This window comes from Poecile atricapillus, chromosome 2 (genome assembly GCF_030490865.1).
Source record: "Poecile atricapillus isolate bPoeAtr1 chromosome 2, bPoeAtr1.hap1, whole genome shotgun sequence".
Classification (NCBI taxonomy): domain Eukaryota; kingdom Metazoa; phylum Chordata; class Aves; order Passeriformes; family Paridae; genus Poecile; species Poecile atricapillus.
The window spans coordinates 103,554,567-103,573,817 of NC_081250.1; the positions used below are offsets into that span (position 1 = coordinate 103,554,567).

The 19,251-nt window shown below is 40.2% G+C and overlaps 1 protein-coding gene across 1 annotated transcript in view; it reads left to right on the plus strand.

The window, feature by feature from the left end:
• The first annotated feature begins 1,784 nt into the window (after positions 1–1,784).
• LAMA1 (laminin subunit alpha 1) overlaps positions 1,785–19,251 on the plus strand; it is a 98,411-nt gene continuing 80,944 nt past the window's right edge. The window contains exon 1 of the mRNA XM_058831910.1: positions 1,785–1,881. Coding sequence (XP_058687893.1) covers positions 1,794–1,881 — 88 coding nt within the window. The 5' untranslated portion in view covers positions 1,785–1,793. The remainder of the gene's footprint in view (positions 1,882–19,251) is intronic.

A 19,251-nucleotide genomic window follows, 5' to 3' on the forward strand; every position in this document is an offset into this window, starting at 1 on the left:
TTTCATGGTTGCAAGATAGTACTCTTCAGCTTCTTCTTCTGTTACTTGAAGAAATGGTTAAACTGATCAGAAGGCTGCAAACAGGCAGATTTTATGTTGTGCAGATGCTCCCTCTTTGCCTTTCCTTTGTACTTGGCTCCCAACTGGTACTTATGATCCTGCAGAGAGGATTCCTTAACCTGACCTCTATGATTTTAGAACAAACGACACTTTGGCTCTTGAAATTTGTTGACTTTTCTCTCCACAGATGTTTTGCTTTGCTCCTCCTTGCCTGTCCTGAAATTTAAGAAGTTCCTGGTGTAAGCAAAGAATGGATCTTTTGGAAGGGACAGATGTGAAGTGTTATTTATTTGCAGGCTTGAAGGCCTTTGATAAAGTTTTATGGCAGAAATTTTTCATTTTATATCTCCTTGACCCATAGATGTTTCTCTTTGTCTATGTTTTGAATATAAACATTGTTATACTTTCTCAAGTATAACTCATGAGTTATATAAGAAATCGCTTTTATGTAAAATATGTAACTCACTATTATTTTCCTGAGTTTCCCACTTTCCCTGACTTCCTTGATCAATAAAAAAATCTCCAGCCAACGAAACTGAAGTCCAAACTCTACAAAGAGCTGCCCACAAACTGAAGAATTGCAGCCTAACTGTGCTCATGCAACTCACACATAATTTTGTATTTTGAAATACAGTTTTTGATGCAATACTATAGAAAGGAGCACTAAGTTTTCCTAAAAAATAAACAGAATTTTTAAAACAAGATTATTTTTTTTCCTTAAAAAAGAGGGAATTCATGTTTGAGAGACAACTTAAATTCCCCTACCTTAACCAATTTTTGGCATAGAGTTCTTTTCCCAGGAAAGTGTTCCCTGCTGCACCTCCCTTGAAATACTCACTAAGGAGTATTGTAGATGTGAGCTCTGTGACCTGCCAAACCTTCAAGCAGTAAAGCCTAATAGAGATGAACTTTCCTGAAGCACTGAATAAATGTGTCTGTCTTGAGAAATCCCTATAACCTTTCTGCTATGTTTTATGCTAGTTTCATAAGGTAGCTGATTATTAGAAAGCTGCAAAGATTTCCTACAGGACAAAAAGTAATCAACCTCAATTTAGCAGCTGAGGAGAGGACTTATTTAATTTACAAACATGGCTGATTTGTTGTGGTTGTGCTGAACAGGGGCTGAAAAACTTATCAGCACGGGAACGAAATTTCAAAGGTGGGGGTGACAAATTTATAAGGAAAGCCTTAACAAATTTTTATTTAATTAATTAATTAATTAATTAATTATTTTTAACACGTGAGGATGTCAGCCGTATGGAAAAGCTGTATGTTGAATTAGCTTAGCGGTGCTTTCTCCCTTCCCACACTTTTTCACCTTGTTATTTCGCACACACACCTTTCCCTTCCTGCTCTTCCTCAGTTCAATAACTGCGGCTTTCCAGAACTTTTCAGGCACGGGGCTCGGGCTCGCCGCCCCCCGCGCATCACCCGCAAGATGCGGCCGGGACCGCAAGTGCTTCGGGGCCGCTTCTGCGGGGCCGGACCCGCGCGGTGCGGGGTCCCTGAGCGTGTGAGGAGGGGAGAGTGTGTGTGCGTGAGGAGGGGGGACTGTGTGTGTGGAAACCGTGTGTGTGTGTGTGTGTGTGTGAGGAGGGGTGTGTGCGAAGGGGGGCTGTGCCAGCGAGCCCCCGGTGGTGCGGGGCGGGGCGGGCCGGGGGCGGCGGGGGAGCAGATATAAGGCGGGCGGGCTCTGCGGGGCGGGCAGCGTCCCTGCAGCGGCGGCATCAGCGATGATGGGCAGCGGCGGGCGGCGGCTGCTGCTGGCACTGCTGGCGGCCACTTGGCTGCTGTGGGTGCCGGGGCAGGGCCAGCCCCGAGGTGAGCGCAGGACGGGGGTGCGGGGTGAGCGGCGCAATGCAAAGTGCCTGAGGGGTTGGTGTGCCGCCCGTGGCAGCCTCTCGCCCCCGCGGGGCTGCGGCAGCGTCGGCAGAGCGGCCCCGTCCCCGCCGGGCACAGCCGGGGCGGGGGCTGTGCCGGGCTGCGAAGGCAGGAGGGCTGGGGTCCGGCAGTGCCGACCACACGCTTCCCGACGGCCTCCCCCATCTCCTTTCTCCCTGTTCTCTTCCCCGTCTCCACGTTTTGCAGCCGCCCTCCCCCACTTGCCTCAAGTTCTTCCTCCTCCCTCGGCAGCGGGGGCCGCTCCGCCCGGGCGCCTCCGGGGCCGCCCACTCCCTTTGTGGGAGACGCTGTGGAGCGGCAGAGAGCCGCGGGAGGGCCGGCCCCAAGCCGGGCCACGGGGGGCTGCGGCCGCCAGGGAGCCCCCGGCGGGAGATGGGCTCAGAGCCGGGCCCCGGCCACAGTCCTGGGCATCCCGCTCTAGGGAAGGGAGAGGAGCCGGAGCCCCGAGGGATGCCGCACGCTGTCGCTAATATAAACCACATTAAGCTGTGTTATAAGGAGCGAGAAGAGTCCTAAACCGCTTTCCGGGCACGGGACAGAGGTAGCATGAAGAAGTAATGGAGATAATTTACGAAAGTTTTCTCTTCTTTGGCACGTGGGCTGGCCGGTGCGCTGTGGCGGGGACAGCGGAACGGCCCGCACCGAGCACTTACTCTGCCAGTGACCTCGTCACACGCATCCTCTTTGTTCCAAGTGCCGTAGCTTGGGTTGTCCTGGTGGGACCCGAGCTGCCCAGAGCATGGGCTCACTCAGTTGTTGGAGTTAACACTAATTGGCTCCGCCGTGTGCTGGGTCGTGAAGGGAAGCGCTGGCAGACACCACATGCTCTCACCTTTGGCTTGGCTCAGCTCCTGCTGCGGTCCACAGCAGAATTTCTGCCCATCCCTGCTCCCTGCACGTGAATCCCCCCGTCCCATCAGGTCTCTATTAAAAATCGAAAAAAAACCTTGAATAGAAAAGGGTTGCAAGGCATATGTTGTGCAGATGCGTGATTTGTTTTCTTTATGGTGAAGTATAGAGTGTGGGGCATTAGCATCTGGATGTTTACAGGCTGCAGTAAAAGCGAGTGTTTATTAAGATGATTATGTGTACAAAATATCCTCTAGGTAAAAAGGACAAAATCAAGCCCAAGTAAATTTCAGAGGCCGTATGTCTCAACTTGAAAATAAATACGCTTTACTTTGGTTATGAAAATTCGGTAGTAGAAAGAAATTAAATGCCAGATAAAGTGATATAAATTTTTGGTTTTTAATGTTTTTTAAGGTATCGTCTCACATCGAATAACCTTAATTCAATTCAAATTCCTATTTGGATACGTATGATAACATGCTGTTTAAAAGATAGGAATTTTCCTAAAGGTTGTCATGTATGGGTGACAAGACCAAATACCTTTTTTGTTTTTTTCATTGACATTTGCAGTTATTTCGCTGCAGTAATGTGCAGCTTTTATATAGCAGCCCACGGGTGCTAGAGGAATCTGGATAAAATACTTGTTTTTTATGTCAGTGTTTGAAATTACCAATATATTTCATTGCTTCTAAGCCATCCCTCCTGGGGATATTTAAGTTCATAATTATATTTTTCTAGTTGAAAGATCAGGTCGAGAGATCATTCGTCCTATTAGACTAAGTTGATAGAATTTTTTTTTCTCAGCGTGAGAGCACAGATCATCCGAGGAAACTGTGAGTTTCAACCCCCCTGGTGGTGAACTGCTTTACAAAAGCCACAATTCAAGATAACTGATCCTAAAACAATGTGAAGAATGCGATGCAGATTAGAATAGCAGTGTTGCTTTTACTGAAAGTAAATAACTTAAGCTCAGAATTGTAAGCATCGTGATGAGGTAAAAATGCATTTTGTAGTGAGAGTGGAAAGATTTCTCAGAGCAGTTGTCAAGAGAAGTTTGAGGAAAAGGCATCTTGCCATGGTCATGGAGAGTGCTGCGGTAGAACTCAAAGCATTTCTTGTTTTTCTGTTCAGTTTTGCTTTTGTCCTGTCAGCAAATGAAGAAACTGGGGGGTGCCACAGCTGCAAGGGTTTGTTAGAAAGTGCTGAAGTCCAGTCTAAGAAAGAGAAACACACTATACTGAAGTCACTGCACTGAAAGTTAATGATTGGTTCTTTCAGCCTAAAGATTAATATCTACATAGCTATAAAATTTAGCTGGTATTTTAATTACAGGTGTTTTGGTAAAGTGTCCCTATCATAGTGTAAAGTTTGCTTGGGTTTTTCTGTTGAGTCTTTTGTATCCACCAATGGAGTAACTATTCATGAAATGTGTAACTCAGTGTCTAGCTAGAGAAGAATTACTTTACAACTTCAGAAGCAAAAAGCAATTTAGGAGGCTTGTTGTAGCAGCTTTGCTCTGTTGGAATGCATTCTTTGTTATACTGGAGTTAAGTGATACATGTCTTCAAAGTAGAAAGGAAAATCAGCTAATAATTTTGAACACTATTGCCTATAGTTCATAAATTTGATTCTGTGACTCTGTCAGGTGATTTTTCTGTAATTAAAAATAAAATTCTGCTACTAAAATCTGTGGTAGTGTTAACTTGGAAGGCAATAGTTGTAGACTAAATATTTCCTCAGCTGCATCTCAGTTTGTTTGTGTAAGCTGCTGTGCTGAAGTAGTCTGCTCTGCTGTTCCTGCCTGGGGTTTTGGATAAGTGCTGATGTTCAGGGAACTGAGTGGCCCTGGGAAGGTGCTCCATCTGGGCAGAGATGAACATAGGTGTTTCACATGCCTGTCACCCATTGTGTTTCAGACCTGCTTTGCTTCAAGGATCTGGTTTAGTAACTATTCCTAGGCTATGACTTATATACAAATTATGACATTATGGTCAGCGACCACATTTTTTTACTGAAACATAAGTGATATAAATTAGTTAGAGCACATTCCCAGGCAGAGGGAGATTTATGTTAATCTCCTTACTTTGAGGTGGTTTGAACCCACATCTCCAATCTCTGAATAAAGTGCTATAGTACCAAGTTGCTGTGACAGGTGTGATGTGGAGGAGGAGGAGGAGTGTGTGAAATCTCTCCAGACCTCTCTTTGAAACTGAGCTACTGTACAGCCAAGATGGCAAATTTCCTTCCAGAAGGGGAAAAAAAAAGCTGATGCTTTAGCTGGATCATTAGAGTGATCAAAATGTAAGGAGAATACAAGTGCAGGCCTTCCTCCCTTTTATTTATTTGCCACAAGCAGCAACAAGGTGTTTGTCTTAAGGAAAAACTTCGTTATACCAGTGTCTGCTGGAATTAGTTTGTTGTTTTAGTTTTCAGTTGTCTTTTACTGCGTTATTCAAGCCTGGCACCACTCATGAGGTGGTTGTGAATCTCACTTAGTGAAGAAGGGCTCCTTGGTGCCTAATTCAGGGTAGTGAGTTCCACCTCAAGAAGTAATGCACTTGTACAAGTTACAGCATTTGACAGAAGTTTGGGGTGTTGTAGATTTGGCTGTTAGTCTGTGAGCCTGGGTAGGTGGATCTTACACTCTCAGCTGCCTCGCTACAACCTCATACATTCAAAGGTGTTTTGTGCAGTGAAATAGCTTCCTCTGACACTTAAAACAGAGAGACAGATTTCCAGAATGTACTTGGAGGAAGTTTTTCTGGAGTTCCAAGATGATGAGTTGGATGACATATTCACACTTGCTTTCTGTACGAGATGAAGAAAGTATTTTACATGCTTCACCATACTGCATCTTGGGTTCACTTATGCTAGTGGCTTGAATAGACCTTGTTGCCTTCGGTCTTAAATATCAGTTTTTTCCCAACACATTTTCCCAACAGAGTTAAGTGTTATAGAAAATGAGAAGGTTTCTATCCCCTGCAAAGTTTGTTTTCACTTCTAAATATTTTCCTTTAACATTTCTGCTATGTTTCCACCAATGTGAATATTGTTTCCTGATAAGAGAATTTCTAAAAGTTTCTAAAAGAAACTTCAAGTTCCTTGAGGCTTGTGGAACACTTAAAAGCCGTGCTGTTTGTAGCTTGCAGTATAAGGCAGGACACCAGTGAGCTAAAAATATGACAGGATCCTGAGGCAGAATCACTTAATCTTGTGGTAAGGTAAAAACTTCTTAATTTTTGGCAAAATTTGCTACAGTGGTATACTTGGCTTAAGTTTCCACTTTTCCCTCAGGGCTGGAAGTCTCAGTTACAGTGAACCTGTATGAAGACACATCCCTTGTGTCTTCAGGTGGGCTAAGTAGCAGGGCCCCAAGATATTTATGAGCTGTCTATACTCTGATTTTTGTTCTTAGATTGTGTGAGAAGCCTCATGTCCACCCACAACGGAATACAAGATCAAGGTGGAGCAAGACCAATAATGAATCCAGAGAACTGAGCTCCTGCCAGGGCTGTCCTATGACAGCCACCACTGTGTTATGGGAGCAGCTCTTCAGAGCTTACAGGATGGGGGTGGTGGTAGTCTACAGGGGTATGGGACTCATCATGGGATACAGGGGAAGAACATTTTGGGATTGCACAGGATTTATTTTGGGATGAATGGAGGATGGGCCAAAGATGGGAGAGATCAAAGTGGTTTAGTAAAGAGTGTTTTTTTTTAGGGATGCATAGTGTGTGATGGGGCTGGTACGTGTGCAAGGCAGTTTGTGGGCCAGTGACTGGGGCTCACATGCCAGATACCAGCAATGGGGAGCTCTTGGGTGTGGGGGAGCACAGTTACTGGATCCAAGAAATCCACATTGGGGATGGGCATTGAAGAAATCCTTCTCTGTGTATGAATCCATATTTTTCCCTGGAGCAGGGAACAGGATGAAACCATCGGTGGTGGTTGCATTTGTGTGTTTCTGTCTTTGTGAATCTGTGTGGCTGGACACATGTATTTGCATATATCCATTGCATTCTGTGTGTGGTTCTATATGTACCTGTTGGGAATACCTGTTCAGCCTTGGTAGTGGTCTTATTAAAAGGAATATGTTGTATAAAACAGTAATTGATTTCAACTAGAGACAAATTTTGCTGATTGAAACCTGACTTGTGGTTGGGGGAGAAGAAGAAAGTGAGAAATGTAATTTTTTCTGGTAGTATGCAAGGAACATCATGGATATTCTGTGGGGAAAATGTGCTTGGCATTGATTAAAGCCCTAAATTTAAAATCTGCTTTGTGCTTTTTTCCCCTGATTTATTTTTCAAGAAATCACCAACAAGCCACAGACCATTTTCTTTTTTCTGGGAGCACAAAGGTATGTGACAGAGAAAAAATCCCATGAAAGCATTCTAATTTAGACTGAAGATCAAGATAAAAAAAATATTTGTCTGTTGTAAATATCTTCTCCATTCCCTGAGGGCTTAGAAAATGCATCTCTAGAAATTTAGGGCTATCAGTGTGTGTTGATCAGTTGTTGGTATTTGCATCAGTCTCACAAAAGATCTTCAGGTGGGGTTTGCTGCCTTCCCCTACCTTTTTTTTTTTTTTTCTGTCCTGCAGACATCCCTTCCTGACCAGAGGAACAGTGTGTTGCAAAAGTTCTGCAAGACAAGATTGGTTAGGTCAGCTTGCGGAAATTGTGATTTGTTATTTGGTGTAAACCTTAGGAGCACATCCATCAAACTGTTTTTTTAATTTATGCTCTTAGGTACTTAAGTGGAATCTCAGAGGCTCTGTACTGTGCCTCTGAGCTCACAGATATGGGTACAGCTCTCTGTTTTTGAGATTTAAGGCCAGTGCTTCATTTGCTCAGAGCAAAAAATAAAGCTAGGTATATCTGTGTTTATTCTTTCTTAGTTACTTCTGCTATTTAAAGACTTCAATGATTTCTCAATCTTTCTCAATTAAACTCTTTTTTAGAGGCTGGAAAAAACTGCTTTTTCCCTGAAAATGAAATATTTGATACACATTTTTGAGTATTAAAATGTATATATGTAACAAATTTACAGGAAAACTGGAAGATTTTTTTTGTAATTATGGTTGAGATAAATAACAGTTTGAAAAGAGGAAAGCATAAAATTGTAAGACTAGAAACTAACTTTCAGTATTCTAATAGCAAATCTTTTAGATGCTGCACGTAATTTAAGCTTTCTGGTGTGAAACAGCAGTTTCAATTCCTGAGAAATGCAGGGCAAAACATAGAGATAGAATGCTTTGGTTTTACCTGAAAACCTGATTTTTAAAAAAATTTTAAGTACCTCTGGAAAATCGCACCTGTTCTATTGGCCATGTGAGCTCAGAGAGCCAATGGAAGGGAGGTGGATTCATGGCAGACATTTTCACCCACTGCCCTTTCCATGAGGTCAACTTGGCAGGCTTTGTAAAGCAGCAGCTAATGTGGGTCGAAGGGCTGATGGGTTTTTTTTTGTGTCATTTCTGGGCTTTTCCTATCAGGCAAAAGTCAAGAAGATCCCACTGCTGCATTGTGTAGGCAGAGCAGATGTCAGCCTTCAGCAATAAATTCCTTCTGTTTTGTCATCTTAAACTTGTTAGCTTTTGCTGATTTTTTTTTTTTTAAACTGTCATTCGATACAGTAACAGCTCTGTCAGAGATATTCCCTTACCAATTCCTTTTGATTAAAGACTCAGATTTGAAAGTTGTTTTGCAAGCATAATGTAATTCCTTTCTGTGAGCTCATTTGTTGCGCTGTGGGACTCAGCCCCCATCTTGATTCCCGCATGAGAATAAAGCTTAAAAAGCTGTTTAAGGAATGGTCTTTCAAAAGTGGAAACTTTTTTCTTTTTTTCTCCTTGGCTCTGCTTATATTTTTATTGCTGCTTGCTCAAAAATGACCTTGAAAATAGGCTGATGTCTACTACCTTCTTAATTGTATTTCTGTAACTTTCATTTGCTGAAAGTCTAAGAGGACAGAAGTGCAGAACCTATATAGGTAATTCAAAACAACTTGTCTAGTCTTGATTTGATTCTTTGATTATTTTTTTCTCTCTTGTGGACCCAATGAAACAAGAAGGTTTTAACAGCAAAATCCTAACTCTGCAAATCAGTGGGGTGGGTCTTGCTGACTGTAAAAAAATGTTGGAATTCAGTCATTGAGCATATATGTGAATTGGAGCTGTCGTTGATGGTAACTTAGATTAGTATTGATTGTTTTTATTAGGTTTTTTGAAAGCATGGCTGGAATTTTGCCTTCTGTCAGAAAACACAAAAATGTGTGTAAGGAAATGTTTGTGTGGGAAGAAGAGGAAAAAAGTCCAGTAGCAACTTGAGACATCCAGTGCATTTTGATTGTGGCTGAATGTAGCCTTGCCAGTGAGCACTGGAGTTGGGATCCAAATTATCCCTCATTTTTTTGTGGATGCTGGCAGAGTGAGCTTTGTAGCAAGTGCCCAAGGTGTTGGGCAGCTGGAGAACCTGACTGCACCTCTGATGCTCCTTACCCAGGCAGAGCTGCTGCCAGGCTGGATAGAGCCCAGCCAGGCTTCACTGACTCTCTGGGGGACACCTGATCCATCTAGGGGTATCTAGACAGTGAATAAATTGGGGAGAGTCTAGCACCAGCAGTAGGCCTGTACTTCAAACACCAGCTAACTGAATTCCACCTTCCCTGTTTCTGGCTGTTTCTTTATAGAAGTGAGAAATCCAGCTCCTGAAAGTGCTTCACTACTGATAAAACTGTGGAAGAGAGTCCACTGGTTTTTCTTGTCTGTTTTTAATTCAAATGCGTGAATAGCTAATGTGTGTTTTGCTATTCTGCATGCCAAACCATTCATATATTTTACTTTCCTTTGCTGTGCTGTCTTTTGTGCATATCTTGCACTGCTTTAGGAGGGGAGGGCAGAAGAGGCTTGTAACTGTGTGCCAATGCCTCTGATGATTAGGCTGTTTCTACTTTATTGGCTGAAAAGGGCTAGATAACAGAAGTTTGACGTGAAGGTCCTTTGAATTGTCAAGATCTGTGGAAACCCTGCGGTTTAAATTAGGGTTGTGAAATATATGCTGTTGAAATTTCTAAGATTCCTTTTATTTACTTTAGCTTGCAATTTCTGAAATGTGTGCTCAATGCCTTCTTCCAGAAAACACCCTTTAAAATATGCTGAAGAGATAAAAATTTTGATGGCAAAATGAAGTATTAAGTATTCTTCAGTGACTTGGGGAGAGTTGCTGTGGATTTACATTACATCTACTAACAGTTCTTCATTCCTTCAGTAGATGCTAACTAGTTCATTTTGTGTGTCTCTCAATTGCCAAAGTAGCTAAATTCACTCTTATGTGATAATATATCTCTTATAGCGTAAAGAAATAAGTTTGTATATATAGAAAGAAAATCTGCTATGTGTCTCTGAGTTGTTGTTTTTTTTTACTATAACTAGGTTATTCAGGTATTATAAATAAATCTCACTAAGACTTGATTAGAATTTTAGGAAGCTAAATGCAAAAATATGAGTTTGATACTTAAATTCTTTAAATGTAAACATAAATTTTAAAACAGAAGTTACTGGATGTAAGTAATTTCCAGACCTATCCCAATTTACCTTCCTTGAAGTTTGTTTACAGCATGTCTGCCAGTGTTCTCAAGAGCATCAGAGTTCATCAATGCTAAAGGCATGGAGCAAGTGCAGAGTCTGGCCTTGGATGACCACTCTTTACTTGGGAGTTATCCCACTGGGGACAGCTTAGTTTTGTGCATATTTAATAATATTGTAATGGGAATATTTCTAATTGAAGAAATGATTCTGCAAATCAGGGTAGGTTTTCTGTGACTTGGAGGAGGGAACCCTTGCAGGCAATGAAAAAGAAACGTGTGTGATGGGGTGGGGAACTTCGAGGTGAATTGAGTATCTTTCCATGGTGATGAGCAGTAGGATGTGATCTAAAGGCAGCAATGAAGCAAGAGGTACAAAACACAGCTGCTGGTGAACAGCTGTGTTCAGTGGGTATCTTGGCATGGTTCAGAGGTTGCTATGCTGATGTTTAGCTCCAGTGATGGGTCAGGTTGATCAGAAACTTTGCTGTGGGTACTTGATGGAAAGATCGGCTTGTTGCTGTGCTGCCATGGCTTACAGTGGTAATACATTCAGGTTTGGTGTTTCTGGTAGGCTGAAAATCCTGTGAGAGTGATAGGGAAAGAGGGTCAGAAGGGGAGTCTTGGTGGTAAAGTGACAAGGAAGAGGTCAGGATATTTGCCCCAAGGAGGAAAACCCATTTTGTATACCGCAGAGTATGGACAGATTATACAATCTCTCTAAAATTTGAGCAGCCCCCCTTATCTTTTCTGTTCTTAAGGACAATGGGAAATAAGCTGCCCACTCTGCAGCTCTACCGATGTTGTTGCTGCATTTCCCACGGTCATCAGCAAAAAGTGTTTGGGGTTTTTCAGGCAGGATCCAACTGTGCCTCACTATTATTTTAGTGTCACTGTAGCATTGCTGAATTTTAAATTAAACTACTTGAACTCTCAGTCTGTTAGAATTTTCCTTAAAAATTGTGCTTTAGGCTGAAATGCATCATTCTTGTTTTCAGGCCAAAGGCAAAATACTTTCAGAACACTTGATTAAAATTCCATGTGACTGGTGGAGTTCTTGAGCATTAATGGCAGTACAGAAGAGAACTTTTTATAATATTGCTTTCTTTTCCTCCCCTGTTTTTTTGAGTACTTAAAATTACACTTTTTCAGGAATTTAACCTGTGTGACACAAATGCCTTTGAATTTCATGGAGGCATTTACTGTAAAATAATGAAATAAGAATTTGCACGTGGTGAGAGTTTGAAACATAAAAAATGCATAAGACTCCCTGTTAATTTTAAGTGGTTGCAGTTTGTGCCCTGTACATTTGTTAATCTGTGTGCCTAGAGACCACTACATAGAAGACCAAAGCGTGGTGATTTGCAGCTTTACTTTGTTGCCTAGAGTAAAATGCCTAGGGAAAAAAAGTAGCACGATACATGTTACTTTTTACAAAGAGCAGAAAGCCACCTCTGTAGCATGTTGAACAGTCGGTTACTACTGAAATAAAAAACAAAACAAACAAAAAACCTCAAACAAAAAAAAAAAACCTCGACAGGTTTTTCCCTATTAACCTTGAAAAACAGAGATTGCTAAATCTTGTCTGTAGAGATAAGGGAATGAGTTTTGCATGTCTTTGGGGTTACACAGTTGCAAATCCTTTCAGGTCCATTCAGGCTGGAGGAAATGTGCTCCTTCTGCCCAGGAAGATGTGGCAGTGATACAGGGCTGTATGTGCCCTGATAATGCCTTTGTGCCTGTTGGAATGAAAACATTTTTCTTCCCTGTCTGAAAACAGGAGAGCTGCTAGTTCTGAGATTCCAGAACCTCTTCAACTTTACATAGCTTTGGTTAATAAATGGGAAAATTCAACTTAATTTAATTAAAATTTAGCTTTGAATAACGTAGCTGCAATTTCTAATATTAAGGAAGTGAGAAGTCTTAAGTTACGGAAATGAAATAAATTTTTGGTTTATGTACAGCTAGTTAATAACAAGTTTTCACTAAGTGAAAGATACATTTCAGAGTTCCTTTGTAGTGTATCTACTTCCTTTATGATCACGAGGTGATGCCAACTGACTCAAGGGCATTTCCAATTTAACCTTCTCAATGTTTACACGGGGCAAAAAATAGTAACATTTTGTTTGGTTGTGATAATGAGTCACAGCCCTGAAGTGAGTGGGACCTCTAAACCTTTAACATTCTTCTCAAGCTCAGGTCTCCCAGAATTTGCAAGTGATAAATGGAAATTTAGAAGAGGGCTAATAGATACTTGGGTCATAACTTCCTTTTTATTATAATGAATGATTTGATGTGCAGCCTAAAGCTGCACACTTATGCATGCACATTTAATTAGGATTAAACCCAAGAGGATTTTCATTTCCAAGACAGTTTCTTCAGGTTGAAAACTGGTGGTAGAAAAGAAGTTCAGGAGGAGATATTATTATTTAAGGAGTCATTAAGCGGGAGTGGGGAAGTCTGCTTGGGGTATCTACATCAGTAAGAACAAAAATGTTTAGTTTTGTTGATATTGGGGCACACTGTAAGTGACAAGTGACTGAGATCCCTAGTCTTTGACATGCCAGTCACACTTCCAGTACTTCTGTTATGTTGCTCTAAGTTAATTTTATGTCTTAGGCAGCATATAAACAAAACTGACAAGACACTGAAGTCTTCAATAGCTGTGGCTTGTATTTACTTCAGGTTGGAGCAAAGATTGTTCCCAACTGATGACTTCAGAAAGAAAACTAGTGTGCTGGCAAAAGAAAGAACAACCCCCAAACCAACAGGCACAATGATGCAGACTCCTCAAAGTGTGGAAAAGGCTTTGGGTGAACAAGAAAGAACTAATTTCATGGTCTGGCAGGTTTGTTGTTCCTTGGCAGCCTGCCCATCTGTCAACTTTTGGCTCTTTTGCTTTGGTGTAAATGCTGTGACAATTTCTGGGCAGATTCTTGAACTGGCCAACAGCATACAAAAAATCAATACTTGCAAGACATGACTTGACAGAAGAAATATTGATTATACTTTGCAGATGCATGATAGAATACTTACAAATGGCTTAACTTCCATATCAAGTTATATTGTCTGATTCTGAAAACTAGCATGAAATCTAGCTTTCTTTTATTCTACTACCCCTTAGTTCGTTCTGATTGAAATAAGCAGTAAGTTATTGTCAATATTGGAGGCATTAGAAATACCTGATATAGAATTTTTTATTTATCTGCAGGAACTTAATTTTTTTTTTTTTTTCAAATCCCTGAAATCTATGAAAGGACCAAGCTATAAGACTAGAAACCACATTCATGTCTGGGATGTAAGCTCTAAAACCTATTGAATTCACCAGTGTTTTCTATGCTCAGGTTGTAAGAGGTGATGTGCACTCCTTTGGGAAATAAGGTAGCACTTTTGTAGGAATGTCGGGTTGAAAATCTCTAACTTCTTCACTTTTAAACATCTGTGCCCTGACCATGTCTTTGCAGCCTTTTTCTCTCTACTTCCAATGTAAGTACATGTGTTGAGAATCTCTGTGATCTGGATCTGTGTTTGCAAGCTGAGCATGGACTGACTCAGAAGGTGGGACATGGTGAAGTTGATACCAGCTGACTTGTTAATCAAACTTATAATACTAGTTTAGACTGAGTATTATACATCTGCTGTATTAAAAATGCAATACTTTGTGTAAGCAAACAGTAGTGACTGTGTAACTGAGAGGACAAGCTTCAGTTTCTCCTGCAGGTGTATTAGTATTACTCGGCTTTCCTTTTTCTAAACATTTAATCTGGAAATTTGTGACTTCCTTGTTGTGGACATTTTTTAGTGAGTTTGATAATTCGCTAATTTCATTTCCTTTCCCTGATACTCCTATTCCCAATACTGCATATTACAGTGAAGACTTAACTGGGACATGTCACTTTCCTTGCTCTTTCTTTACCTTAGTTTTCATTTTGTATTCATACTTTGAAATAGCATTCTTTCATAACTTTGAAATAGTAATTTTTTTTAGATCTCGGGTTTTCTGCCCTCCTTTAGAAAAAAAACGAACACATTCTTTTACCTTGTTCAAATTCTGTTACATTGGGCCCATCAACCTGGCTATATGCTGGTGTTTGGGAATTTTAAGGAAGACATGCAAGTTATGCCAGACACTTGCTACTTAACCTTCACAAACTATGTTGAGGAAACTAGTTGTGGGAGAATAGTGCAGCTGGTGTTCATTCTTGAATGAACAAACTTTTGCTAACTTTGTTTGCAGCCTGACAGAATTTTATTCATTTGTAGTGTTATAACTTTATTAACTTGATTAATTTGCAGCATTGTAATTATTTTCAATACATTTCTGAGCACCGAATGTTAATTAGCACATCATCTAGCCTAAGGCAGACCACAGTAGGTAAAATGTCTTTGCTGTAGTACCCTGTCTACATTATGGCCCTCATTAATAATGTTGAGTGCACAAAAGCAACTGCAGAAAAAAACATTTGGCAGAGAAAAATTTGCCATTCAGAAGAAGGGGCAAGGTTTCATCCTCTGTAGCTTGTTTGTGCTCTAACAGCTTTCAGAGTTCAAACTGAATGTTTTTTGTTACATTAACTGGTATAATGAATTTGTTTAGTTGTCCTTTTTTTCTGGTGCTCCAATTAGATTGCTTAAGTGTGATTTGCAAAAGCTTGACTGGATCAGAGCTGTAAAATAATCAGCAGACTGTTCTGAAAGCAAATGGTAGAGTGTTTAGTAAATGGCTACAAAGTAATCTGTTTTACAGATAACCTGAGCTCATCCCAGGGTCTGATGTGGAGTATATTGCTTTTTTTTTTTTTTTTCTTTTTTCTGTGACCAGGCTCCGCAGTACAACAGAGTGGGTTCTTTTACTTACCTTGGTGTGCAATGTGAACAGAACAACAGTATCTGGAAAAAAAAAAAATAAAACTTATTCTCATGTCTGTAAACAAAACTGTCAAGAATTTAAGGAGTTACTCTACTCCAGTTGGCACTGATGAGGTCTGAGGACCCACACTGTTGGAGAAGTGCAAGCTGCCAAGAGCTCAGAAGGATAAGAAGTTTAGAAAATGGACTGTAGAAAGATTGAGAGGGTTGTTAACATAGTCTGGAAAAGGGTGTGTGATAACAGCTCAGGTAAACAAAAGTTATAATCAAGATCATGGCTATCATGAATGCAACAAAGAGGACTGAAAATCTGTGACTTTTAAAGTGATAAAGTGCCAGATGAGATGTGTCAAGAATGTTGAGGAATATCCCTCATTGGAAGCTCTTGAGAACAGACAAATTTAGTATGTTCTTACACTAAAAGCTGATTAAATAAATGTAATCTTCACTAGCTAGTATTTCTGTGATTGACACATTAGTTAGCTTTGCTCTACAGTGTGAAAAGAAATAGAGAATGGGTTTTAAGAAAAGATAATGTTCTGACATGGTAGAGGTTTCTTTTAAATCAGAAATAGTTTTATCTAAATATTGCAAATTAAAGTTTTCAGATGTTCTGCTAAACCCCAAACATACTCCATAGTTAAATCCTGTAAACTTGAAGTTTTGCTAGCAGAAATTCTTCTCTCTGTAGAGCTACAGAAAAAGGTGTGATCAATTTTCAAAACAATTTCTAACTAGTGGCTTTCAGCCTAAGCTTATTGTGTAAGTTGTGGTGAAGCTTTCAGCTTTTCAAGTGGGTTAATGCTGCAGCTAACACATTTTTAGGCAACATCTCCACAAAGTGGATTATAAGGCAGGTTGAGTGTTATACCCCACATTTCTTGCTGACTGTTAGAACAGAGAATTAGTACCTTAATTCCTACAGTTAGAAGTTAGCAATTTCAGCCCATTTATTTTAGGGAAACCAGCCTAGATATTTGATGTGATTACAGGGTAGGATTCTGATGAAAGTGTGTAAAGAAGGTTAAACTAGGGATGCTTGTTGGTAAAACATAATGAGAGTAAATCTATTGTGCAGGCTAGGAATCTGAACCCAAGCCTGCTAGTTCCAGGGCTTTTATTTAGTAAACTCATTTAATCCAAAACTTGAATAAGACAGAACCACTAAATCAAATCAAATCTGTGCTGTTGAAAACAGTCTGAGAATGTTATGAAGAATGTGACTTCAACTTGTGTGTAATGCTATCACATATTTTATATATTCTAATACTGTGACATTTTATTATATTTTGTCCTTAGTCCATTCTGTTCTCCTGAAGTGCATCAAACTATTCTGAACAACTGTCACTGTGTCCTCTGTAAATGTTTTCAGTAAACGGAGAATCCATTGCTTGTGAGCAAACTTCAGTATTGCCGGCTTGTTATGAGCTGCTGATTGACTTAACATTTTTAAAAACGCTAACTTGCAAATGAGATTAGACCCCTTCAAGTATTTCTGTGTTCTGAAAAATGACACAATAAAAGCTCATTGTTACTGAAAACATCAGCTCTTTATGTTTTTTAAGTCAGATCTACTTCGTTCACTTGCAAATTACTGCTTTATTACACTCAGAACAAAGAAAAGCCAAAATACTTAGAGAGAAATCAGGCTTTTGGCGTCGCTGAATGTCTCAATGTTGCTCACTGAAGTATGGTTTAGAGTCTTCATTGTATACACTAATGAACTCTCCAGAATACTTTCTGGACTCAGTTCTTGGCTTGCTCCATAAAATCTTTTGTGTTCATTTCCCATCAGTCTTCTTTGAAAAAAAAAAAAAAACCAACAAACACCTCCCTGATTTAGTTAGCTTTCTAGAAATACCAGACAGATCAGTGAACCTGAATTCAGGAAGAAGCTGTCTTAAACGTGGAAGAAATATTTTGTAAGAGTTTTGCCATCCTTACTGTGTTGATCTGGATACCAAAATGTATTATCTTTATTGTGCTTGTAGAACATACTTGGTGATGTAGTAAAGCCCATGTAAAGTAGATCTCATGTGCATCCTTCTGTTTGTATAACTGTTTGTAGAAGAAATTATTTTAATCATCTATGCCTCTGCAAGGAATTTTTTATTCTGGGGACTGTCTCCCTTCACATACACCCATCTGTAAAAAGTAGTTTTATCCTGTCACATTGTGGGGATTAAACATGGTCAAAAACACAGATCATGCATGCATTTTTTCGAAATGCACAAATCCACTTACGTTCTACCCCAAACAGAACAGTGATTAAATACTATCAATTTTCTGACTGAAAGAATCATTTATCAGAAAATGGAATTGGGGTTTTGTTCAGATCTGTACAAAATGCAGCCAAGGGTCCTTACTTCTTAGATGGAAAGAAGGAACAAAAGTATTTGATAGATGGTGCACAAATGCACGTTTTCCATATTTGCATTTAGTGATGGATATGTGCTGTGGGCTGAGCATGGGGAGCAAGTCTAATGTTGTTGGACTGTACTGATGTTGCTTGATGTGGACAGGATATCTGAGCAAGACAAAATGCTCAGTAAGGCCAGATATGTCAGACTCATAGCATAGTACTATAGAATGATAATAACTGCTCTGGTCTGCTAGTGTGCAGTAAATCAGGTGTATCCAGAATGAAGAAACAGATATGCATTGACCACAGTTGGAGTTACCAGAATCCTGGAAATATCCCAAATCCTTGAAATGCTTCTTGGTGAGAACTTCAGGGCGCTTGATAATCTATATATGCAACAAAGTTAAAGCTTATGAACCCACAAAGAATTGGCTTGAATCTCCAGGAAGGATGATGGTATCTACATCTGTAACAAGGAGATTGTGAGGACTTTTGTATAACCTGGTTTAAAGTACCATAATTCCCAAAGAGATGTAGGCTGTATGCTCAACCATTAACTTTACAATAGAGGGATAGCTGTCCTGGCTAGAGATGCCTTTTATTTAGGCAATCCATGATGACCTGTGTGGATTATCAGTACTGGGAATCTGCCCCAATAAGCTGCATGCTCCAACTGTCCCTGTTAATTTTAAGAATCATTGTCTGCCTTAATGATCTTCACTTCTTTTTCCCTGCCATATTGCATGCTGACCAATTGTTCATAGTTTGAAAATGTTACAACTGGCTTTGCTATGAGCAAGCCTTTTTCCTGAGTTTTGTTGAAACGCTAATGCTATGTCCTTCACCATAAGGTCTGCTTGCTGAGCTGTACGTACAACAAATCCATCTAACCTCAGAATTACTACTTGTCATTTCCTGAAGGATTGAACAGTGTAGAGTGTGGATTCTGCCCTATCCACATTGCAGGTCGCCTTACTAGGGATGTAATTCCCTGCACTTCCTCTGATCTTGGAGTGCTTTGTCTCTAAGAAATCTCTGAATGACAGAATTCTGACAGTACCCACTCAGATTTTCAGTTCTCCCTTACTGAGTTTTAGTCATGCATGTGACTAAAATGAGAGCAACTTGCTTGAACATCTGATGAAAACATTGTGCTTTGCTTTTGTGCTGAGCTGTAGTGAATCAATCGTTATTCTTTCTCAAGGTCAAATTAACATCTATACACTTCATTTTCTGGCATTGTGGTGTGTGGGGATCTCTGGTTTGAGGCAAATGAGCATCAGAGTAGCTGGAAAATAATGAAAGAGTTCACCTTACCATGAAAAGAGCTGGCCAGCAGTTAGAAGTAAATGAGTGTAGTTTAAAAATTATTTCAGCTTTTCTCAGGACCACTGTAGTAGTCTCTTGCAAAATACTGAGCAGTAATTCCCATGTTTTTGCATGGAGCACGTGCTGCCCTTTCTAGTGGGAATAATACAATAAATCAAATTCAAGCTATCATTTGTGCAGTACTTTAGATAGGAAACTGTGCAAGTTAAATGGATGAAGGGTCTAGAGAGTAAGCCTATGAGGAGCTACTGAGAGGGCTGAGGTCGTTTAGCCAGGAGGAAAGAAGGTTCA